Below are 25,907 nucleotides of genomic sequence, written 5' to 3' on the forward strand. Positions count from 1 at the left end.
ATGACCCAAACCAACCCAAACTCTCAAAACACTCTTCTACTTCCATAAAGGGGACTAGATCTCATGCATGGACTTAATAGGACCACAAAGGTCGAAACTTTACTGCTTCTGGGACTCATATGACTCTAAGGGAGGCAACCTTGGTCTTAGAAATGAGCTTAAGTCATAAAGTCCCAATCTTGGGACCAAAAGGTCCAAAAACTTGCACTAAGGAGATCTAAGAGGTTAATCATCAAGCTCAAGACTTTTACCTTGCAAAGGTCCGAAATGAAGCACTTATCCCAGATCTACAAGCTCTAGCCTCAAAGGTTCCTCTTTGCCAACCTTCTTCTCCTTGCTTCCAAGCTTTAATCCACCAGCATAGGTTCTCCAAGGTCAAGATCTCATAAAATGGAGGTAGGGACGTTCTAGGGTTTCTTCTGAGGTTGGGGAGTCTCATATGGGGGCTAGAGTTGAAACCATAATGTCCTTTATATATTGCTTAATTCGAAATTAGGGTTTCATAACTTTTAGCATACGCTGGGCGTACCTCCTGGTACGTTGGGCGTACGCCTTGGACATCCGCGACCAAGCTGCCTCATTACGCTGGGCGTACCCACGCGTGCTCCAAACATGAATGGAGGGCCTTCCATGCAAACTTTTCTCTATAAGGGCCATTCTCGCCAAATCTTCAAAGTGTCATAACTCCTTCGTTCTAGATCCGTTTCTGATAAACTTTATATCCACAGAAAGGTGGCGAGAAATCCTACGCTTCTAACAACATAACCCGACCCGGAAACTTCTCGAATAATAACTCCAAATTAATAAAGGACTAAAACGCCCCTGGCCTTGGCCTCTGAAATTCCATAAACGAATATTTTAGAACAGGGCGTTACATTCATGCTTAATTGTCATTTATCTTATGTTTATGATTCTAGTTCATATTTCTTATGCTTGTTTAATACTTTGATCATGAGCTTGGTACTTGAATGAGCAATTGTTGGTTTATTTCTTTGGTTTAGCATTGAATCAATGAATTTAATTAGAACAAGGGCTTTATGATGGTGGAAATCATCTCTAGCTTATGAATCATGACTCCTTTATGGATGTGTAAGCATTAACATCCTCTAGGAATTGGGGATTCCTTCATTCTTAAGGCTAATCAACTTCTTGGGTTCAATTGCTTCAGTTGGATCCTTGATTTTGATTAAGAAGGTGTGTTGTGGGCTTCCGCAACCTCCATACTACCTATGAGGAATCTTGGCATATCATGTTTCATGATTGATGATAGCTTATTTTATTTCCTTATTTCTACTAGTTTATTTTAGATTTTTAGCTCTTTTTAATTATTAATGCATTGTACATTCTTTATTTTCTTTATTATGGATCGTACCGGGTGCCTTTTATTTTGCATAAGGTATTTTGCAGGTTTTCAGTGCTCGTTACGGTTGCGGATTGATTGGAGAGTGGGCTCTTGAGGCATTGTTGGGCTTGGCGGATCCATAAAAGAAGATTTAGGCCTTAAGAGTTAAAGGCTTGGATATTTTGGGCTTATGAAGATTAAACTTCTATTTTTGGGCTTGGAGCATCCATTTTTGTAGCTAAATGATAATTGGTTGGTTTAAATCACATGGATATGGAGGGGACCAAAGGAATCTTTGATAGTGGAAGGGTGGAGTGGTGGAATGAAGGGCCAATAGCATTACAACAATACTTGCGCGGGTGGAATTTCCGTCGCGCAGGTACCCGCGCAACTACCCAGTTCCATAAGCTTGGGGGATCAGATCCATAAGCTACATTCTCGATTTTTCACCATTGGAGACCTAGAGGAGGCGATTTTGAAGCTCAAGACTCATTTCTTTTCATCTTTCCAAGATATTGATATTTTCTTTATGCAATTAGACTTTGGTGATTGTTACTTTGTTGCCATGAGTGGCTAATTTCTCTATATTGGTTAACTTTGGTTAATACCTTTGAATGTTTGTGGGTTTTTGAAGGATTCATGTTAGATTATCAATTATCTTATGTTTATGGTTCTAGATCATATTTCTTATGCTTGTTTAATGCTTTGATCATGAGCTTGGCACTTGAATGAGCTATTGTTAGTTTATTTCTTTGGTTTTGCATTGAATCATTGAATTAACTTAGAACAAGGGCTTTATGATGGTAAAAATCATCTCTAGTTTATGAATCATAGTTCCTTTATGGATGTGTAAGCATTGACATCCTCTAGGAATTGGGGATTCCTTCTTTCTTAAGGCTAATTAACTTCTTGGGTTCAATTGCTTCAATTAAACCCTTGGTCTTGATTAAAAAGGTGTGTTGTGGGCTTCACCAACCCCCGTACTACCTAAGAGGAATCTTGACATATCATGCTTCATGATTGCTATAACAAATTTGGGATGAATGATAAGCTTCATGTTGAATCCTAATGATAAACACACAAATGTTCATTGTGTTGAATTGCCTTAGTTAACCAACTCTCTCCAATATTTGAGCATCTCACCATCTTGCTTAATTGCAAGTTTTTAGTTATTCAAGTCTTTTAATTGAACTACTCTACAATCCGGAAATTGAAAAAGAAGCAAAAAGATTGAAAAAGTTAGCCAAACAAGCAAAGCAACAACAACTCGTTCAAGCTTCTTCCTCTTCTCCACTAATCAACATAAAAGATCAAGTTCATACTTCAAGTGATACCGACACTGAACCGAGTTCTCCAATTGTTGGTCAATCCTTCAAAGACATTCCGTTTGAAAACTACATAGCCATGAATCACAATCCACCTCATAATCCCAACCCAAACCCAAACAATCAAGATGCCAATACACCACCCAACAACCAAGACAACAACAACAAGAACCTCTCATTGATATGCCACCTTGGAATCAAGCCCCTCCTCAAAACCAACCCGATTATCAACCCCCACAACCACACAACCAACAATTCCACCAAAACAACCAACCTCAACCCAATGCTTTTCAAGTTCCACAACAAGTACATTACCCAAATCAACCCAATTACCCACACCCTCCAATGTATCAAAACCCAATGTACCCACAACAACAACCTCCCTACAACCAATACCCTAACTACCAACCTTATCCACCACCAATATACAATCCCCAATAATACCCATATCCACCTTACCAACAACCACCCAATTACATGCAACAATATCCCAATCACTCCTTTCAACCCAGTCCCCCTCAAGAGTTGAACTTAGACAAATGATGGAGATGGATGTTACTCATACACCTCTTGCTATTGTTTATCCCGCAAACCGCCAAGGAATTGAATTGAAGTCAAGTTTCATACATCAACTTACCAAGTTCCATGGATTAGATAGAGAAGATCCTCAAAAGCATTTGAAGTCATTTCATATGATATGTGTTAGCATGTTGCCCAAAAATGTGACATTGGATGATTTCAAGCTAACTGCCTTCCCGCCCACCTTGGAAGATAAAGCTAGAGAGTGGTTATTCAACTTACCATCAGGATCTATTCACACATGCTAAGAGTTACTCAAGGCCTTCAATAGCAAGTTTTATCCCACATCCCGGATATCAAGCCAAAGAAGTGACATTTTGGGGATTCATCAAGGGGAGAGTGAGACTTTTCATGATTTTTGGGAGCGATTCAACAACTTTTGTACAAGTTGTCCTCAACACAACATTCCCGAACAACTACTTCTTCAACAATTTTATGAGGGTATGAATGAAAAAGATCGAAGGATGATTGATGCTTCAAGTGGTGGTGACATCTTCAACAAGACACCTCACGAAATCTGATCACTTTTTGGCACCATTACTCAAAATCAAAGGAACTTTGGGACTCGAAATGAAATGAAGAGAAGTTCTCCACAAGTGGTTGGTGAAGGTAGCAACACTCAACACTTGGAATCAAAGCTCTTGGATTTGACTAATGTGCTAAGTCAAATGGTGGTGGGAAGTGGTCAACAATTGATGGTATGCGACATTTATGCAATGACGGGGCATTATACGGATAAATGTCCCTCGCTTATTAATGAACCGGAAGATGTGAATGCAATGGGAGGATATCAAGGTCAACCAAGACCCATGGGATTTCAAAACAATTTCAACCCAAATTGGAGGAATAACCCAAACAACCCATACCCACCAAAGCAAAATCCACCAAACATTTTGATGAGACCTCAACATCTACAATACCCCTCTCAAAAACCTCCATATCCACAAACTTCTTATAACCCTCCAAATTACCAACAACCTCCACAACAAGGCCAATAAAGTGGCAACCATCAAATGAGCCTTCAAGAACTCGTTACTTCTCTTGCTCAAAGCCAAAGCCAATTTCAACAAGAGACCAAGAACAACTTCTCCAACATTCAAGCACAAATTGGAGACTTGGCCACCGCTCTCAGCAAGATGGAACAAAGGGGCAAACTTCCATCTCAAACCGAGAAGAACCCCAATGTGAGTGCAATAACTTTGAGAAGTGGGAAAACACTTGGAGAAAGCAACCCTAAAAGAGTTTCAAGAGAAAAAGAAGATGAAGTCATCATTGTTGAACCTTCAAAAGTAGTACCTCCAAAGGAACCGGTTGTTCCAAACATTGGTCAACCTGAATCTTCCAACAAGACAATAAAGCCATTGGTCATACCACCACCTTTTCCATCCCGGTTGGCTTCTTCAAAGAAACAAGAGGAAGAAAAAGAATTTCTTGAGACTTTCCGCAAAGTTCAAATCAACATCTCACTATTGGATGTCATAAAGCAAATTCCACGCTATGACAAATTTCTTAAGGATTTGTGCACCAAGAAGAGAAAATTCAAGGCAAATGAAAAGATTCAAGTCAATGCAAATGTGTCTGCGGTTATCCAAAAGAAGTTACCTCCCAAATGCAAGGATCCGGGAATATTTTCTATCCCTTGTACCATTAGTGATTTGCATGTCGAAAGTGCCATGTTAGATCTTGGAGCCTCGATCAATGTGATGCCATATTCGTTTTTTCAATCTCTCAATGTTGGACCTTTGGAAGAAACCGGAGTAATCATTCAATTAGCGGACAAGTCAAGTGTGTCTCCAAGAGGAGTGTTGGAGGATGTGTTAGTACAAGTTAATCAACTAGTATTTCCCACAAATTTTTATGTCATTGATCTTGAAGAGAAGACTCCTTCCAAATCATCTATGATCCTCCTTGGAAGACCTTTCATGAATACCGCTCACACGATCATTGATGTCCATAAAGGAAAAATTACTATGGAGTTTGATGGAGAGATCATTCACTTCAACATCTTTGAAGCAATGAGGTACCTTATCAACATTTCTCCATTGTACCGGGTTGATGTGATTGAGCCAATAAACGGGATAAGCCCTAATGTATGCACACACAAAATTCTTATGGGAGATTATTGCAAGCCTATGAAAGAGGCTCAAAGAAGATTAAATCCTCCAATGATGGAAGTGGTCAAGAAAAAGATAATTACAAGGTTTAAAAGGTGCAAAGAGAAGAAAAAGGCATTTCATGACAAGCACATAACCCAAAAATACTTTATTCCGGGTCAAGAAGTTCTTTATCATTCACGCTTAAAGATATTCCCAGAAAAATTGTGATCTTGATGGCACGAACCTTTCATTGTTATAAAAGTTTTTGATCATGGTGTGGTTGAAATCAAGAGTTTGGAAATGAACCAAATCTTCAAAGTGAATGGGCACTATTTGAAACCATTTTATGAAGGCTTTGACACGGGAGAATTCGACAACGTAACATTAGAAACTATGATTTACGAAGATTGACGGAAGCGGGGCTATGTCTTGGCAAAGACGTTAAATAAATGCATTGTAAATAAATAATCTCCGCTTGAAGTTTTGGGTGTTTCTAAGCTTGAAATTGGTCTAAAAATAAGCATATTGAAGTCTAGCAATGATTTTGGTGAAGTTTGAAAATTGTCAAAAATTTGCAACTTGCGAGGGTGCCCGCGCTAGCGTTGCGCGACCCAGCCCTACCCGCACAAAATCCGAGCTCAAATTACCCCCACATGGGATGTATTCTGATGTATGTGCGTGGCCGCCCCCCACTCGCGCAAAGTTTGCAAGGGTACCCGCACAAATATGACACTTCATAAGAAAATTCCGAGCCATTTCATATGCTTCCTTTGCGCGGCCAAACTTTCATCCATGTGTATTTAGGCGGCCAAGAACTCCACCCATACATCATTGTACGACCCATGTGTTGCTTCCATACCGTCCTCGCAGGCCTCTCCACCTTGATCCCGGTATGATCCTTCCTTACTCTCATCCTAAGCATTGAGGACAATGCTTAATTTTAAGCTTGGGGTGAGGTATTCTTAAACTTTATTTTTTATTGCATTTAGGTTGTATATTGTTGCATTTAGGCTCAGCGGAGTGGAGGTCGCCACCGGCCTCGCTACGCTCGTTAGCAAAATTGAAACACCACCCCTTTCCACTCGCTAAGGAGGTCGCTACCGGCCACTCGTTGAAGTTTTGGCGAGAAGAGAGAGAAATAGCAACTCGTTGTGATTGGTTGGAAGAAGACGGAGTGGAAATCGGGTTTTGATCTGGGTTTGCGCTTGATATTCTCCAAAACCATCGATCGGTTTCCAGTTGCTTGTGTTGCATCAAATCAAATATTAAGAGTGAGAAACGATTGTTCAGACCTCCAATAACTCGATCTCTTTCCTTTATCACAGTCTCAGTCTCGTTGTTATCCCGATCTGAAAATCTCTTATCTGTTTCATCTCGATTCATTGCAATTTGCTTCGGTGCTTCTTCAGGTAATCAACTACTTCATTGAACTATTGAAATTTGAAGGTTCCTATTAGTTACCATTCAAATAATTAGGTTCATTGAACTATTGAAATTAGTTCAATTTGGTGTTCTCCAAAACCATCAATCCGTTTCTAGTTGCCTGTGTTGCATCAAATCAAATATTGGGAATGTTAAACTTCCGTTGATGAATATTATCAGAATGAAGGGAGTACCCATCCTACACCAGTTACAGATGCAGAGAATCCTTTTCGTATTTGACCAAATTGAAAGACCCACTTTGTCTATCTGGAACATTGTGATCTGATGCTTTGCGCAGAGCGATAGTCCTGTTTTTGCACTCCATTTGTTTGATGAAATGCCCGACCGAGGATTGATAGAAAATAACCTGACCGTTGATTCAGATATAAAGACTTGGTTTCTTGGAACTCCATGATTTGTGGGTATAGTCAATCTAACAGATATAAAGAGGTTTTAATTAAAGGTTTTAATTGTTTTTGATCTTCTTCAAGAAGCTGATATGATCGTTGATTCAGTGACAATGGTGCAGGTTATATTAGCATGCATCAACATAGGTGACAAGAGCACTGGATGTCCATGGCTAAGTACATTAAATATAATACCATTGAAATGGATGTTTACCTTGGAAATATAGAAGTCAATCCACATTAATACAAGTTAACAACTGCAATGTTTTATATTTTCTTTGGCATTTTGCTTATATGTTTGAGTTCTGTAATCAACAATAACATAGATTAAATTGTGCTTTAAATTATTATAATCATTTTTATTTAATATGAACTGTCTCGTTAAAAGAAATCAAAAAAGTGTTTGTGTAATATTAAAAAAATGTTTGTTTATTAAAATAAAGTAATTAAATTAAATTAGAAAAATAAAATAAAATAAAAAAAATAGAGTGTTAAGTGTGTCACCACTCCTTACCAAATGTTAAGATAATATGTTAAATGGATAAAAGTGAGGTGGCATTCAAAAAGCTGACATGGCAAGGTGTTAAGAGTGTTACCACTCCCCTTAGCCTTAGAGTAAGTCATTTAGGTCATTCATAAAAATTGCATAAAAAATGCAAAAATATTGCATATTTTGTTTCTTTCATTTCTAATTTTCATACTTTTTAGACACATTCTAGTTTAAGTTCATGCATTTTTGTTCTCTCTTGTCTTCTCATCCCTACAGATATCATAACGCCGAGTCATAAGTATTGAATCATAGATTGGTCCCGGGTCTTGATATGGAATTCCTTGTATTTGATAAATGGGACAAGTTTTGAGCCTCACAGACTATTTTGAGACCGCTTGTATGGGGGTCAGATGCAGGTAGCTTGATTGGGTCTAGGTGCGGAGGGATGTGGTTGGTCAAACCGATGTGTGTGAGCAAAGATTAGCCCTATATGGTATTTTGAAGACATTGAAGACTCGCATCTTGGTTTTGGGGGTAGTACCCCTTAGTACTCCCGAGTCTCGTCCGAGCCTTACTTAGTTAGATTCTCACCATCTTTTTAAGATATGTCATCATTTTTCTAGGGGTCTAGAGAAGATAGATAGATAGATTTTGTTTATCATACCTTGCATTGAGGTGCTTGATGAACTTTGAAGTTGGTCCCCCAATCCCACATTGGTAAAATAAGAAACTAGATGTTAGCATATAAGGAAGTGGGTAATCCCTTCTATCACCAATTAATTTTAAAAAATGAAAATTTGTTGTTCTTCTATGTTAGCATGGTTGGATTAGTAGCGATCCTAACAATTTACTCAATAGATTATTTAATTGTAAATAATTAGCGTTGGCATTGTAGTTGGCTTTGATCTTTACGTTCGAGTGGTGATGCAAATGAAATAACAAATTTAGATTTCCTTCTTCAAAGAGTGGTTATTACATATTCTAGTGATATCGTGAAGGTGGGACTTATATCTTCTACCGGTGTCTTAGTGGCCTCCTTACATAATGTTATAGATGATATATGGTGGGTACAAATGGGTATTTTATTGAGAAAGTTTAGATTGGTTAGTTTGAGTAGCCAACCCATCATTCCCTTAAAATATGGTGAGTATTAATTATTATTACTTTAGCTTCTTACTATGTTTTCCTAATTAAATTTACTTTCGTTGAAAAGAAAATCATTTTTAATTAATAATTCCATTATCTCTCTCGAAGGAAAATTTCAATGCAAAAAAACCAACTTACAATATCGTCCACCGATACTAAATAAAAACTTACTAAAAAGGTCTTAATAAAATACAAAACATATATCATCAAGTACCTCTATATGAAATATAAAACACAACTTCCAACATTTTTTTTAAGAGTATAATTTCCCTGTCATATTTCCTACTTCATTCGAAGTGTCAATCGTTCTTCAAGCATTTTCTGCCCCATATACCTGAATTGTTAAAAAAAAAAAAAAAAAATCTTAGTAATTTCTAGTATTTGAATATATTTCTATTAAACTAATAATGCATATATATGTATTAAGTATTAACCTTCCAATCATCATCATAGTAGCTTGAGGATTTGTTCCAGGAGAATTCAAAAGTGTTGAACTATCAATCACACGAAGTCCACCAACACCAACGACTTTATAGTTGCGATCAACAACTCTATCAACTTGACATCCTCCATGGTAATGCCAAATACTCATCACAGTGTCAATACAATACTGTTGAAGATCGAATGCGGTATTCACATGTCGAGGTCTCAAATTCAAAGGTAGAGCCACAACCAAAGCAAGCAAATCTTGAACTGATACTAATGGTTCTCTGAATGATGACAATGCTTTCGATTCCAACACCTTTACAATCGTTTCCATCCCTTGAACACATCGTTGGAGGTCTCGAGGGTCTTTAAAGTAGTTAAATGTGACTTTAGGATTATCATTGGGATTTATTGTCTCAAGCTCTAGAACACCTGAAGAAAGTGGGCCCATTACCTTTTCAAGGATGAGTCCAGCATCAAATCCTGATGGATCTATGTTCAGATGATGTCCAATTATAGATCTTAGCCTCTCAAGTTTTGTTGTCTGAAAATATTACAATCATAACATAAATATTAAGAAAACGATTTTGTTTAAACAAATTAGAAAAAATATATATATAACGATTTAATTATTACCTAAAATAATTTAGGTGGTTATATAAAAAAGATAATACAAACCTGGTTAGCAAAATGTCCAAAGTGGGAACTGAATTTATTGAGCAATGGCAAGTTAATATGAGTACTTGCGGTTTCAATAAAGCTTCCGAATCGGGTAATACCCACGATCTCAATGAGTGAAATCTCTACGGGTCGGGGCGAAGGAATGAGTACTAGATTCATTGGATTGTCAGATAAGCCCTGTCCAACCATGGGCTGGTCCAATAACACTTTGATCCCATGGCCCATTAAATGTTTAGCAGGCCCAATACCACTTAACATCAACAACTGTGGGCTCCCAAGTGTTCCAGCTGATAATATCACTTCATTCATCAATGACCCTTCGTTTAAAATCGCCATGTGCTCTTTCCCTTCCATATCTTTGTATAAAACACCCCGTGCTCTCCTTTCTGTTTCATAAAATATAAAAACATCAATCTATATATATATATATATATATATATATATATATATATATATATATATATATATATATATATATATATATATATATATATATATATTGTAACCGCAACTTTTAGGGTTGTTTGATATGTTTTTTATTAGGTCCGAAAAGAAAATGGTCTGATCTGATCTGTTTCACACCGTATGATATCACATTTAGAAGTGTCTCACACTGTCATATTCATGGCCAGAGTCTTAATAAGACTGGATTAATCAACAACTATCAAACAAACCCTAACAATACTTGGGGTCCACAGCTACAACTCTAGGATCCTAGTATGTTTCTACAACAATGTGCTATATGCCGTAGGGCAATTTGATACGTAACATAGTCTAAAAAGTATGCATATATAATTAATTTAATACTTTATATGGCTAGTGACGATTGTACGTAGAAAAAAATATTATGCTGTTTACCATCGGTTTTGAATAGTACTCGGTGCACAGTTGCATTCAAGAAGACAGTAATGTTGGTTGGATTAGCATACTCTAACAAATCGGCAGCTGTGTGTCGATTGCCATTCACATCAAAAATGCTACCACCAACTTTAGTTCCATAAATGTGTTCATAAGTAAATCCATTATCCGGCAACACTCCGACCTCCAGCAACCCATCTCTCACCGCCGCCTGCCATGCCAACACCTTCGGCTCAAACGCCACCTTCTTCTCCACCCACTCATACGATTCCTTCACCCGTTTCGGATCGAACCCAGCTTTGTTAACATAATCAGGACTCGCCCTGGTGAAGAACCCGGCGTTCAGGGCAGACCCACCGCCGAGGACGCGAGCCCTCTGGCTGATAACACCGTCGGTGGACACAAAGGTTTGTGAGGCGGAGGTCGGAGTGAGGTCAGCGAGGGTGGTGATAAACCCGTTTATGGTGTTCACGGATGGGATGCCGTATGGTAAGTCGCCTCTTTCAAGGACTAAAACTTTTGCGCCTTGTGAAAGTGTGGCTGCCAATGCGCAACCGGAAGTTCCACCGCCGACTACAATGTAATCGTAGGAAGACTCCGCCGGAGCTTTCGTTGCGTCTTTTGCAAATGTGGGGTATGGAGCTGTGAAGAAATTAAAGAGTAATTAATTAATGACGATATGCTGAGTTAATAACGTACTGAATGAATTCTATTCAATAAGCTTCATGATCAGTTACAAACCTTTTTCGGAAGTGGAAGAAGAAGCAAGAAAGAAGACGACGATTGCAAAGATAAACGGAGATGCATGAGAAACGGCGGTGGACTGCCGTCTGCGGCTGCTCCGATCCATGGTGGATTTGTGAATGAAATGGAGGTGATGATATTAAAAGAGAAGGATTGGTGAGAAAGGATTGACTATTTGAAGTGGATGAACTACCAGCGTTTATGCGTTTGCAAACACTGCCTTAATTGCAATGACGACACACCATATTTTGTTATAGATTTTGAGTCACAAATAATTATACAATAAAATATTCATATTATAGATTTTTTTTTTCTTATGAGTTATGACATCTTTTTCTAGACGATAACAATTTCCTTTGAAAGAATCTATTATGATTACCAGAAATGGAAAATTTATTGATCATAATTATTATTCCGTGTTAAGGTTTTGCATTTGGTAGAAGATATTTTTAAATAAAAATCTATCATAATGCACAAAAGTTGCATTTTAAGGTTTTGCTTATAAAAAGATAGTGACATTTCCTATTATATTTTGTTAACTATATATGTATATATATGTCGGTAAAATGTTAAGCATAGATAAAAATCTGCCAAGTTACTAAACATTAATGATGTACGGTTTACGGATGGTTGGTTTGATGAATGATGTCTTTCAATATTCAATACAATGAAATTGTCAACAAATTTTTATATTATGAAATTTAAATAAAATTATAGTTTTGTTTGTCAGGTTTTACAAAAAAATAAGATGGAGTTACAGTTTAACTGCAAAGTATACAACACCGTGACAATAATAATAATAATAATAATAATAGTAATAACTAATAATAACAATAATAAACAAAAAAAATTAGCAGATGAAATATTCTAATTAATTTGGATTTCGATGCATTTTATCCATTTCAAAAATATTTTGGATGTGTTTGCACATAGTTTTTTGGAAACTTCTAGTTTTACCTTTTAAGAAAATTCACGGAAAAAAAAAGTTTCTTTCGAAGGTTGGAGTTTTCTAGTTTTATCTTAAACAAAAATACCCAAATAAAAAAACTAATTCAAAGTTGCTTTGACAAAAACTCATTTATATTTTTACAAATTGATTTAGTTATCCTTTTCTAAAATCATGCTTGTATTTTATATATATTTTTTTAATTTCATTTTATGTATTTTAAAAGTTTTTAATTATTTTTACCGAAAAAAAAAAAAAAACCCCTACATCTTCTGGCTTCCAGATTCCAACTACCCAATTATTAGCTATCAATTACCAAATACTAGTTATGTTACCACTAATTTTGTCAAAAACACTTAAACTTTTTTTGTTTGAAAGGAATTCTTTAGATTTGAACAATATTCAAGTATCTTAAAAAATGAAATCAAACAGTATATGAGAGACGATAATGTGGTCAATTTGGATTCTTAATTGAATTTTAATAGATTCAAGCGAATAAACTCCTCCTAAAAATGAAATGGTATTTTTTAACTTGTGAGACGACTTGTTTAAAAGATTATAATATATTCATTGTTTAAACGAGTATAATATATTTTGCAATATGATAAAAATATTAATTCCAACCACTCAAAACCCATCTGTACAAGCTTATGCTATCCATTTTGTAACTTGTAAGACGAATTGTAAAGATGAGACTTTTTTTTGGCCAAGAAGCAGGACTCATGTTTGACATGTATCTATCAAATAAAAGATAGGGCTGTAAGCCTTTAACCTTCTATGGATGCTTATGCGACACATCTTGCAATTTGAAAACCAAACTATAAAACAAAAATACGAGTTCATATATGAATGAATCAATTTATATTTTTCATTATAATTCTTTTCTGAAAATATATAACGAATTAAACCTGCTTTGTCAACTATAATTAAACAAAAAAAGTTTGAATTTCATTTTGCAATGTTTAGAGAAATAAGATCATGTTAGCCATGTAGAAAAATATGAAAATCATTATCATTATCTTGGTTCGGGAATTTGATTTGACGTGTTTGACATGGAGCGTTTGAGAGCTTCTACCTTCTAGCGTTTGACAAAACGTTATGTTTTGAACAAAAAACTTTGTTTGGCACTGCAAGCTTTTAGCCTTTAGTTTAAAAAACATCTAAATCTAAAAGTTATCTCATGTAACATTTAACAAAAATCGCTACCAGCTAGTTTTGTCGAACACCTTTTAAACTAATTTCTCTTTTAAGTCCCTTGATGAGAAATTTTATGATTAAAATAGTTAAAGAGACAAAATATTTTTCTATAATTTTTATTATACTCAAAATTTTAGTCACCAAAAACAAATTACCTTGATTGTACGGTGCACGATTTTGTTTTCTAACAAAATCCAAGTAGTCGGATATTTTTTTGGAATTTTAAAAAAGTAGGTGATATTTCTGATTTGAGATTTTCTTTAATGAATTTTAGATGCATTGAAAAGATCTTGATCAGAATGATGTAAGGATGAGGTTATGATAATGATTTTTATACGATAAAAAAACACCAATTGGTTAACAAACGACTACTTGAAATTAATAGTAGGGTTGTATATATGTCATGTGATTGTCATATTTTTAACCTTACTGTTAGTGATAAGTCACTTTCTTTTGTTAAAGTTGTGTCTTTTTTTGATGTTATGCGTTGCTTATCTACATTGTTTTCTAGTTCTACTAAAGGATGAAAAATATTGTTAGATAATTTTTAACCTTTAACCGTAAAATCTTTATCTAATACTCTTAGAAAAGTAGGATTAAAAGTGTCGAAACGATTAGATTTCCAGCTACTCAAATATTACTAGCTTTGAAAGAATTAACTAAATGAAGTGATAACCCAAAATAAATAAATACATAAATAATAAACCAAAGCCAAATATCTAGTTAGTGCCATCGAGAGTTTTGAATTTTTACTTGGTGTGAATTTTTTATTTGTTATAAATCTGGTAACTAAAATACTTCAATTTAAATCTATTTGTCTTTTTTTAACAACCGAAAGATTTTATAAACAACTAGCTAAAAAGCTAGAAAAACAAATACAATTAGATGTGCATCAAAGGATTTTGTAACCAAAATGACAACTGAATCAAAATTTTCTTATTTCTAAAAGAAAACCACTCAAAAGAATTGAGAACAATCAAATCCATAATGAGACATTTAGGAAAATTCGATGCTTGGAACAATACGTTATTTCTGTGCCGCCACAAAATCCATATAGTGGAAAGAATGATAACCTCCAACACATTTCTTTTCTTACTCAATAATGGAACCGTGTCAACCCATGACATAAGTTCGACAATATTGATCAGAGGACGGAGCGTCAAATCCACCCATCTAGTAATCGCATTCCACACCTGGACTGCAATATCACATAAAAGGAAAACATGATTGCTATCCTCCACCGCATTGTCACACGAAGGGCAAAACAAACACGGGATGTCAATACCACGATTACTCAAATTGATTCTAGTTGTAATGCGATTCAAAAGAACCCGCCACATGAAAACATTTATCTTTATCGGGACGTATTTATTCCAACATGTAGAAACCGTGGTCGCATGCGAAGTTAAGTCATCAATCATTTGCCTAGTATTGCTAATTGAGAATGTATCATCAAGGGCCAAATTCGACTCCCATGAGTCCAACTCCGATCCTACAATCACCTCAGACAGCCTATCAACCAAACCATACATCTAAAATGCCTACATCCACCTCTAACTTCTCTACACCAACCCCACACCCAATCAGACTCAACTCATCGATCTGCCACCATGCAATCTTTAAACAACTCAACCTTATATAATCTAGGGAAAGAATGACGAATGAATATTATTCCCAACCCACACTTCTTCCCTAAAATAAGTATGAACACTATTTCCCAATCTTCTATGGATTGAGTCATTACGGATTAAATTAAGATCATGTTACTTGGGAAAAGTCTGAGCAATAGCAGCCCACGACCCTCTAGACACCGGATTGTAACACTAAAAAATTCACCGTAAATTTAAAATTTTCAAAACCAACCATGAATCAATATTGTTTACAAAAAAGAGTCATTTTTTCAAAAGCGTTATTTTAAATCAGATTTTTCTCAAGACCCGAAGACATATAAACAAGAAGCTATGTACGATCACACCTTCGCCTTTCCACGATCCACGGAAGTACATGTTGATGGGTTTTAAACAAAAGAACATCCTATGTGCTCATGCAAACCCTAAAGCTTGGATCTAGGTTTCTCTATTGTACATGCAATTCATCCATGACTTATGAACCTTAGATCTAGCATACATATTTCGAAATTATCATATAAGATCAGATCTAGATGATTACCTCTTCAAGAATGGCTTGAATCTTCTTCTCTTGGAGCTTAGAGTCACAAATGTCACTCCTCTAATGGCTTACCAATACCACAAGCAAGATGATGATATTAGAGAGAGGGGAGGAGGCACAATTTCGGCTATGAACTCTTCTAGGGTTTCTAGTGGCCGAAAACCGATGCCCTAAGGGTCTATTTATACTTGTGCTGCTAGGGTTTCAGTCAAAACCCAAATGGACAGCTTAGGCCTTAAGCAGTCCAAGGACCCTTCTGGAATAAGGCCTCTATGGCCGAAATTAAGATGGACTCCTCTTAATTTCGCCCATGCCCTAACCCATAAGGATTCTTAGGCCAATATCAACTATCACACAATTGACAGTTCTAGTCCCCTTTATTTATTTAATGTCTTTTAGCCACATAATTAATTCTCAATTACTTCTTGTCTAATATTAATTAAACTATATGATTTCTCTTTTAATATATTATTCATATAATATATCAATAAATCATAATAACCTCTCTCTCTCTCCTTAAATCATCCTAACAAGTTGCTTTGGTGAAGGCAACCCAAAAGGATCATGCACAACCGGGTCAAGTACATACCAAATATAGTTACGGGCTTAGACCCTAATCCAACACATGAAACCATAACCTAAAATTGTAAGCTAAAGCTTAGTGAGTTCCCCCAAAGTACCACCACACAAACATATAACCAGACAAATCACGGGCCCACAACCGTTCGGTTGGATTACCCCCGGCCCACAACCTTTCGGTTAGAATGCCCCAGCCCACAACCGTTCGGTTGGATTGACAATACATATTGGGTCCACAACCTCCCGGTTGGATTACCCTTGACCCATAAATGTTTCGGTTGGAATGCTCCGGCCCACAACCTTTCGGTTGGATTGCCAATACATACTAAGTCCACAAAATCCTGGTTGGATTACCCCGGGCCCACAACCTTTCGGTTGGAAGGCCCCGACCCACAACCTTTCAGATGGAATGCCCCAGTTTGTTGAATGGCAGCACAAAGCAGTTCAGTCTTGACCCCACCATATCATGTCGACATATACATAGCAATTAACACATATATAGAAACAGATGAACATAAGACCAGTCAACAAACAAACAAACAGATCTACATAATACTACAACATAACGACATCCTATATACTAGGATACACAATCTAGTGGTCTTGAACCACTTCGCCACAAGCTGTGACTGAACTGGAGCCTGCCTCCTCTCTCTCACCTGGAGCTCTATCTCAATCTCCCACTTCCACGTGGCCTCCTGTAGCTCTAAAAGTGTACCATAACACCGTGTGGATACCGGGTCATCTGAGCTTGCTTAGAAGCAACAAACTCAGGACACAACATAGCTCTCTCCGTAAACATATTGGTGATCTCAGTCACCGACTCAGTCCCCTGTCTAAGATCCAAATACTCCTGAGCCAGCCTCTCCCGCTCCACCAATGGAACATATCTCGAGCGAAACATCTCAGAGAGTTGTTCCCAATACATGGTAGCCCTCTTCTCCGGAGTGTACGGGCTAGTCACCAACCTTCACCAGTCTTTTTCCCCTGACTGAAGAAGGCCCGGAGAACACATAACCTTCTGATCAGCAGGACAGGAGCATGTAAGGAAACGCTTCTCAACATCGGACAACCACTTCATCGCGATAATCGGGTCCTGAACTCCATTGAACACTGGGAGCTTCGTATTATCAAAATCCGGTACTGAAAGGCTTTCTCCCCACGAAACCCAGCGGCCATAATGGCTGTGGTAGCTGCAACAACAACATCCTCAAAAAGTGCAGTGTAACGGTCGTCAAAGAACTCCATCATCGCGGTCTTGATAAACCCAAACAACTCCGGTATCTGCCCCCGGATAATAGAAACAACCTCAAAATGAATAATCTCCCTAACTCGGTCCTCAGTCATCCCTGGCCTATCCTGGCCACTCGATCCAGCTCTTGACTCAAATCTCCTCGTGACCACCATACTGAAAATATTTCATAAAATGTCATATAAGGTGCATTTCATACCATATGTGAAATTCTAAATAACTAACCCCTAGGGGTTTTGACTTATTTGCTACGCGTACAGGTCTTGTGCTTTCATTAGTATGGGCCCATACTACCTTCCAAACCTACTTGTATTTGCCTCAGAGATCATCCCAACAAACCTAAAAGCACACACTAGAATACATATACATCTTATTCTCACTCCCTAGAGAAAAGCTAGACATTCCTTAATTGGTCGGCTGCTCACACAAAACCATCCATGAAACTTCCACCAACTCTGCAACACTCGTGTATGTTAATCATGCATAACATTGGATCCTACAGACAGTCAAATACTTGATTCTACCCTAAGCCCTTAATCTGACAAGAACGGGAAATAAGGCCAAACCAAACAGTCTCAGGCTACATAATCTTAGTTATATACTACTATGATGCATACACTAAGCAACTACAGTAATGATGCCAATTCCCTATAAGAAAAAGTCCTAGGCTATTAGGCATCAATTATCAGGAAATTCTATCATGCAATTACTGAAGTTCCCTAGCTACCACTAGCATGTTGTTCTATCATAAACATAATTACAAATAACAATGTGTGTAATTTGGGGTATACTCACTTGCTATGGCTCATCATACACATAACATCCTTCCTTGTTTACTTTTGAAAACAAATTTTGAAACTCAGTTTAAAAACTTATGTAGTTCCTTAGTTTGAGTCTAGATTCACAACAATTTTAATCCGATCCTCTTAAACTAAGGCTCTGATACCAACTTGTAACACTAAAGAATCACCATAAATTTAAAATTTTCAAAATCAACCATGAATCAATATTGTTTATAAAAAAGTCATTGTTCAGAAATCATTATTTCAAATCAAGGTTTTCCCTAGATGCGAAGATATAAAAACAGGAAGTTGTATATGATCACGCCTTCGGCTTCCCATGATCATCGGATGTACCTGACAACTTAATACACAAAATCCCAACTTCTTAACACCTTAAGACTGTCTAGAGCATGCATGGGGAAGAACTAAGCATCAAGATCACATTTTTATGACTCAAGACCCCTCATTGGGTCTAAAAGGACAACTTATTCGATCAAGAGCATGCATGCTCAAGAATCACCATGATTGGGACCAAGATGTTTATAACTTCAAGGCTAACAAGATCTAAAACAAATCATCATCAATTTTTGAGCTTTTTACCTTAAAATGATGTGAAATGGTGAGAAGATTTTGGATCTAAGATGCATCACTCTTCCAAGGTAGTCTTCTCTTCTTCTCCATCCTTCTTAAGTACCAAAAGTACCCTCAAAAGCTCAAGAACACTCTCAAGGTGGATTAGGGTTCTATATGGACGAAATGGCAAATGGAGTCTGAAGAGTGAATGAGAAATGAGGAGTTAATGATGTTTATATATGGACCAAACCCTAAAAATTAGGGTTTGAGGATTTATCACGTATGCCCAGCGTACTAGGGTCCGCCCCAGTACGCCCATCATAGACAACGTACGCCCATCGTACTAACTTTTTGGCCAAAATCACCAAAATGCCACTATGGGTCATTCTTGCAATCTTTCTCAAGCACAAGGGTCAAAATGCAATATTCCTTCATACATAGGGTTAAAATTGAAAATACCTCATCGTCGGGATGTTACGCGGATGACTACCAATTGACCTAAACCACCAAAACGGTCGTGAATAGCCTTGACTACACAAACCCAAAGATTATTTCTCTCCTTAAGGAAATGCCATCTCCATTTATGAAGGAGAGCTTAATTGAAGGCATAAAGACTACCAACACTCAAACCCCCTTTTTCTTTATCTATAGGCACCACATCCCACTTTATCCATGTAATCTTTCGATCTTCATCTATCCCACCCCATAAAAACCTAGAACTTAAAGATTTCAATAACTTGCAAACAGAGAACGTAACCTTATAAAGAGACATAAAATAAAGGGAAAATCTCACATATATCATTGCAAACATTTAGTATTATGCCTATATCCTTTTAAAATCCGTAATTATATATATATATATATATATATATATATATATATATATATATATATATATATATATATATATATATATATATATATCCTTCTTAAAATATTAAACTCACATTTATATCCAATCTTATAATTTAATGAGATATAAATCAATTAATATCAAAAAGTATAATTTTAAATCACAAATACAAATAAATTTACCAAAATACCCTTTGCATATTATATATAAGTTAAATCCTTTTCTTTTTTCTAGAAATCGTTAACCAGGGAAAAATCAATTCCCTCATGATCGATCATCCATCCAAGAACCACCTTTCTTCTCACCCAAAAACCGAGTTCATCTCTCCCTCCCATCTTCCGATTTCCCTCATGGCCTCATATTCTTCCCTCCTATCCCTCTACCGGCTACCACCATCGGCAAGCCTCAACGCTGTCCTTCATGCCCTGTTGCTTCAGAAAAATAGTGCGCCGACCAATAATAACCATAGCGACATCGGTTCTCCCTCCCCTCGTTCACGATAGAAAAATTGTCACCAACACATCCCCTACTTCTTCTTATCATCGGTGGCCATCAATTGAAGCGTCAACTCTCAATTTCAAGTGTGTGGGAGCATCAAGCCTTAATTTCAAATATAAGTAGGTATTGAATTCATGTCTAATTTTGTATGTGTTGATTGCTTTATAAATTATGGATTTTCTGTGATTAAGCTAATATTTTCTTAAAGAACTGGAGCCCTAGTGTAACATCCCAAAAATCATAGAAATTTAAATTTTTAAAAAACAACCCATTAACCACAAAGTGTTTACAAAACCATTGTTTCAAAAGTATCATAATCAGAGTATCCCAAGATCCAATGTCATAAAAACAGGAAGATGTGCACGATTATGCCTTCGCTTTCCCATAATCCTCTGGAGTACCTAAAACAATAAACTGAAGCCATAATACAAAGCATAGTGACTTCCCCCAAAGTACCACCACACGACATAACAAACAACAACATGCAAGTATGAGCCTTCATCCTGAATGGATCGCCTCGCAGGGCCTACAACCTATCTGGACCACTCTCTGGGCCTTCGGCCTAACTAGACCACCTCGCAGGGCCTACAGCCTATCTGGACCACCCTAGGTATCTTAGCCTTTAGCACAAAGCAGGACCGTCTCAACCCAACCACAATATGTCGACATATACAATAGATAAACATAAATACATATCTAGCAAATACAGGTAATCATACATATCTATTTATCTATCATATAACTAGCATAACATCATCCTATATACCATGCCATATAAACTAGTGGGCTGACATTGGTGCCTTCGACCCACAAGTACAGTGAGGGAAACTCACCTCTCAATCTGAACAAATAGCTAAATAGGTCTCTGCTCCGAATCTCAGATATACCTGTCACCTATTTATCAAATAGTGACCAATCTCAAATACAAGTCAAAATACCAAAAATACCCTTAGATAAAACTTGGTCAAATTCAAAAAATCAAAAATTAAAACTTGGTCAATAGAGCTGATTACACCCAACGTACTCAGCTGATACGCATGACATATACGAAGATTGACCAAAACGCGAGGAGTTGACCTCGTACGCCCAACGTACCTGGGTTACACCCAACATAAACGATGGGTTACTTCTTTTCTTATTAAGAGCTTAATCCTTAAGCTCTTTTTCCCATAATCCAGATCTAGTCCTAAACCAACGTCCTTAACCAAAAAGTTTCGAACTTTATGATCTTGCAGGCCAACAAGTGCCCAATAACAAAAACCCTAATTACTTAACCCATTATGACCTTGTAACTCATGCATGGAAGGAAACTAACAATCAATGTTACATTTTTATGCTTCTAGATGCTCCAAAATGTCTAAAAGGACAACTTATATGGACTAGAGTAGCTCATACTCATAATACCAAACTTATGGGATTAAAAGGACACAATTTCATGGACAAACAAGATCTAAGCAATGCTTCATCAAGTTCAGAGCTTTTTACCTTCAAATGGTGTCAAATTAGGTTGCTATTCTGGATCCAAAGAGTTCCACTTCTCCAAGATGACCTTCTCTTCTTTCTCCCTCATTCAAAATCACTAAAACACACTCAAAGGCTCACAAATACCTTCAAATGGATTAGGGTTTGCAAAGTGGTCGAAATGGGAATAGAGGCTGATGAAAGGAAGAAGATATGGGAGTTAAGGATGTTTAAATAGGGTCCAAACCCTAAAAATTTGGGTTTGAGGTTATGACACATACGCCCAACCTATGTACACCGAATGTACATGAACTCCGCCCAATAATTACAAAAATGTCGTTATGGGGCATTTTGCAACACTTCTCATACACAAGGGCTAAAATGCAAATAATCTTCATACTCAGGGTTAATTGGAAATACATCATCATCAGGATGTTATACCTAATGGCATTTACCTATTTAGATTTGGTCAATCATTTACCAGTTCCATATAGAAGGAACTAGAGTCTTAGTTTGGCTTAAAACCACAAATTCAAATGAACCAACTCTTCTGTTTGGTTTCACCTACTTGTCTTACACAAAATTTAGAAGAAATTTTGCTGGCTAAATATATGACTTTATCTATGATTTTCTTCTTGATGTTGACTTACAGAAGCAAGAAAACAAATGACGGATGCAAGTAAGATATTGGGTGGTCAATTATGTCTCTATTTTCATTCAAAGTAAACATTTGGTGGCTTAGATATTCTTTTTCATATTCAATTTGATGTAGTTGCAATAAAGATATTTATGGCAGTAGTTCTTTACGTCGATATTGGAGGGTTTTGTATTTTGTATTCATGTGGATGAAGTTTTCCCACATTTAATTAGGTTTAATCATTATTAAATGTATTTATGTCTAATCTTTAATAATTTGTAAAGGGTATTTTAGTACAATCATCTTTTGTTTTGATTTATAAATATAGTTTATGGTATTAAATTGATTTCTAACTCATTAACTTATAAAATTAGATATAAATGTGAGTTTAGTAGGTTAAAAAGAATATATATGTAATTATGAATTTTGGAAGGATATAGACGTAATTCTTAACGTTTGCAAGGTCATGTATGAAATTTTCCCTAAAATAAATATCGAGGCTTCCAAGAACCAATTTGATTAAAGTCAACCTACCTCTAATAGACAAGAGCTTAATGTTCCAGTTTGCAAACTTCTTTTGGAATCTTTGAACAATAATCTTCCATATCTCAATCTTTGACATCGAACCACCAACAAGAAGCCCAAGATAAGAGAAGGGAGTTGACACAGCCCCATAACCAGTAACCAAAGCTAACTCTCGAATATCCTCCATGGAGCAACCAATATCAAACAAGTTAGACTTATGGAGATTTATCCTCAAACCAGACACTAAGAAAAAGCACTGCAAAATAACCACTAGAGGTCTTATATTAGGCTCATCCCACTCTCCTAAGAAAAGTGCATCATCAACATAGAAAAGGTGAGAGACCACCATCATATCACCACCAACCCTCGCAACTCGGAAAAACCATAGAATATTGCATCTTCCAAGGCCACATATAGCCCTTCCATTGCGATAATAAATAAGAACGACGATAAAGGGTCACCCTGCCTTAAACCCCTATGTAGGCTAAACTCCTCTGTAGGACTATCATTCACTAAAATAAACGCTCTTGAAGAAATAAGACACGTTTAATCAACCTTAACCACATATGATCAAAACCCATAAACTCCATAACATGAAATAAATAGTCCCAACTCAAAAAATCATATGCTTTATCAAAGCCCACTTTTAAAAATCGTCAATCTGTGGCGCTTTTTTAATACCAATCAATAATATCTCCAACTATTAATGGGTCATCCAAAATTTATCGTCCAATGAAAAACAATCATTGCACTATACTAATAATCCCACTAATCACCTTCGACAACTGGTTTGCTAACAACTTAGCAATAATTTGTATTGTACACCAATCATGCTTATCGTTCTATAGTCCTTCATAAATATAAGATTATCCACCTTCGCGATCACTGTTATAAACGAGGAATTACATCCTTTCGGGATAAAAACAAAATCAAAGAACTCCTCCACGAAAACAAGTACATCCAACTTTAAAAGATTCAAATACTTCTTGATGAAACTGAACGTAAAACCATCCGATCCTGGCATGTCACTCCCAGAACACCAAACCGTCGTTTTGACCTCAGACCTAGAAAATCTCATCAAAAGATTTTCACGAATGCCCATGTCAAGCATTGTCAACCTCGGACTCAGATTCTGCCGATCAATTCCTTGAAATGGTTGAAATTTATCACGAAAAAAATTAAAGAAAACATCTTTACCTTGATTAGGAGCCGAGAGCCAAGAACCGCCAACCATAACACTAGAGACCTCTAGGCGCCTACGTCTTTTCTTTAAAATCGAGTGAAAATATTTTGTGTTTTCATCACCATCCACACCCCTATTTAATTTTAGATATTTGCAAAATATCCATATTTTTCAATTTTGCAAAGTCACCCAAAGTTTTTAGCATGTTGAGCAGCTAAATGATGACCATCATTTTCACTTTCCAAAAGAGTAACAATTTCATGTAGTATATTTATCAAAGAAACGTTTTCCCACTTCTTTGACTCCTAACAATCTTATGCCAAGCTTTTAAAGCATTCTTCATATTTTTTTAATTTATCTTTAAAAACAATAAATTTACATACCCACACCTCATGTTGCACACTATTTCACGATGAAAGAACCAGACCATCAAAGACCTTCAATATGGAACCATGAGACGAAAAGCTTAAAAGGAATGGGCCCAAAATCCTTCGGATCATTTTTAAGAATAATTAGGCAATGATTCGTACAAACCTTCGAAAGCACAAGAGCCAACAATTCCAAGAATCGATCTAACCAACTCCTCGAAACCAAAAACCAATCAAAAAACTCTTTATCTTGATGCCACTGTTAACCAATTACATGTAAAACAAAGAAACCTTGATGCTTAAGAAAATAGATGAACAGTAACAAAATAACCAAAAGCTTTTTATTAATAAGCAAAAGAAAGTTACTGCTTGCTACAATAAACCAACGACCCTTATTTATACTAATCTAAAAAGAGTCATACTCAAACACAAATAAAACAAATAAAAATAAACTTTCCTAAAAAGATGAGACTTTCCTATTAAACCTATTGATCAAAACCAATTAACCAACAATCACACCTTAATTGGTTTGATCATACCACTCGTTCACAACCGCCTTTAATCACCTTTTTTTTTTCATTCCGATTCTCAAACTTTTCCGGACACCTAACCTTCACCTCGATCACATCCAAAGTCTTCTCTCAATCCATTTGATTGTTGACAACACATGTAACATGTACCATGACATCCTGTTGGACACGTTCATTACCATCTCGACTTTTCACGAATCCCGACCTCTTCCCCGGCCACATCCAAAGCCACTTGATTTGAACTTCCACAACCATAATGTTTTCACTGTGTTGTTTTTCAATTCTCTTATTTTCTAGACAACCATACCTTTGCCGACCAATCATATTCCGAGATTTTCTTCCACCGAACGCCATCGATTTAACCGTATCCCATATGTCGTATGCATTAATAATCAACTTGACTTTGATTGAAAACACCAGATAATTTGTTGGAGTCAAAATCGAAACTTGATATGTCATCAAACCTCCTTCTTTAACCAACGTCAAACTATTATTTTGACAACCCCGACTTCTTCTATCAAGCTTGTTCCGGGAGCACTTTTCCACGAAACAAGACAAGGTCACGACCACCTTTACCATCTTCCATCACTCACAAAAACGAACCGAATCAAATCCACCCACTTTGACGTCTTTCTGTCCGTTTATTATGCGCCTCCGGTTAGTCTCTCATAAGTCCGATTAAGAGAAACTGGGGTTACTTGTAATCGACCTCGAATCACACCCCCTTCATGTAACACCCATAAAAATCAAGCCAATTTAAAAGTTTTTAAATCATTCAAAACCAATAATTATTACAAATTTGTTTTCAAAATGTTTTAGTGTCATAAAAATATAAGGA

At 36.5% G+C, this 25,907-nt stretch overlaps 2 protein-coding genes across 2 annotated transcripts; one reads left to right on the forward strand and one right to left on the reverse strand.

The window, feature by feature from the left end:
* Positions 1 to 4,259: 4,259 nt before the first annotated feature.
* Positions 4,260 to 5,570, forward strand: LOC128132496 (uncharacterized). Its single transcript, XM_052769097.1, has one exon. The coding sequence runs from the start codon at positions 4,260 to 4,262 to the stop codon at positions 5,568 to 5,570; it is 1,311 nt and encodes a 436-aa protein (XP_052625057.1).
* A 3,308-nt stretch (positions 5,571 to 8,878) lies between these two features.
* Positions 8,879 to 11,772, reverse strand: LOC111903239 (protein HOTHEAD). The gene is made up of 5 exons (XM_023899013.3): positions 11,514 to 11,772; positions 10,773 to 11,414; positions 9,912 to 10,300; positions 9,242 to 9,777; positions 8,879 to 9,141 (listed from the first exon to the last, which is right to left on the reverse strand). Exons 1-5 carry the CDS (start codon positions 11,620 to 11,622, stop codon positions 9,090 to 9,092), a joined length of 1,728 nt encoding a protein of 575 aa, XP_023754781.1. The 5' UTR covers positions 11,623 to 11,772; the 3' UTR covers positions 8,879 to 9,089.
* Positions 11,773 to 25,907: the final 14,135 nt, after the last annotated feature.

This window comes from Lactuca sativa, chromosome 2 (assembly GCF_002870075.4).
Source record: "Lactuca sativa cultivar Salinas chromosome 2, Lsat_Salinas_v11, whole genome shotgun sequence".
Lineage (NCBI taxonomy): Eukaryota > Viridiplantae > Streptophyta > Magnoliopsida > Asterales > Asteraceae > Lactuca > Lactuca sativa.

What these genes read in the sequence shown, in the direction of transcription:
- LOC128132496 (XM_052769097.1), top strand. Translation starts at nt 4,260, where the DNA reads ATGAGCCTTCAAGAACTCGTTACTTCTCTTGCTCAAAGCCAAAGCCAA.
- LOC111903239 (XM_023899013.3), bottom strand. Translation starts at nt 11,622, where the DNA reads ATGGATCGGAGCAGCCGCAGACGGCAGTCCACCGCCGTTTCTCATGCA. An exon ending in TTCTTCCACTTCCGAAAAAG is followed by an intron (nt 11,415 to 11,513) that starts GTTTGTAACTGA and finishes ATTTCTTCACAG; the next exon opens with CTCCATACCCCACATTTGCA. An exon ending in ACTATGATGATGATTGGAAG is followed by an intron (nt 9,142 to 9,241) that starts GTTAATACTTAA and finishes TTAACAATTCAG; the next exon opens with GTATATGGGGCAGAAAATGC.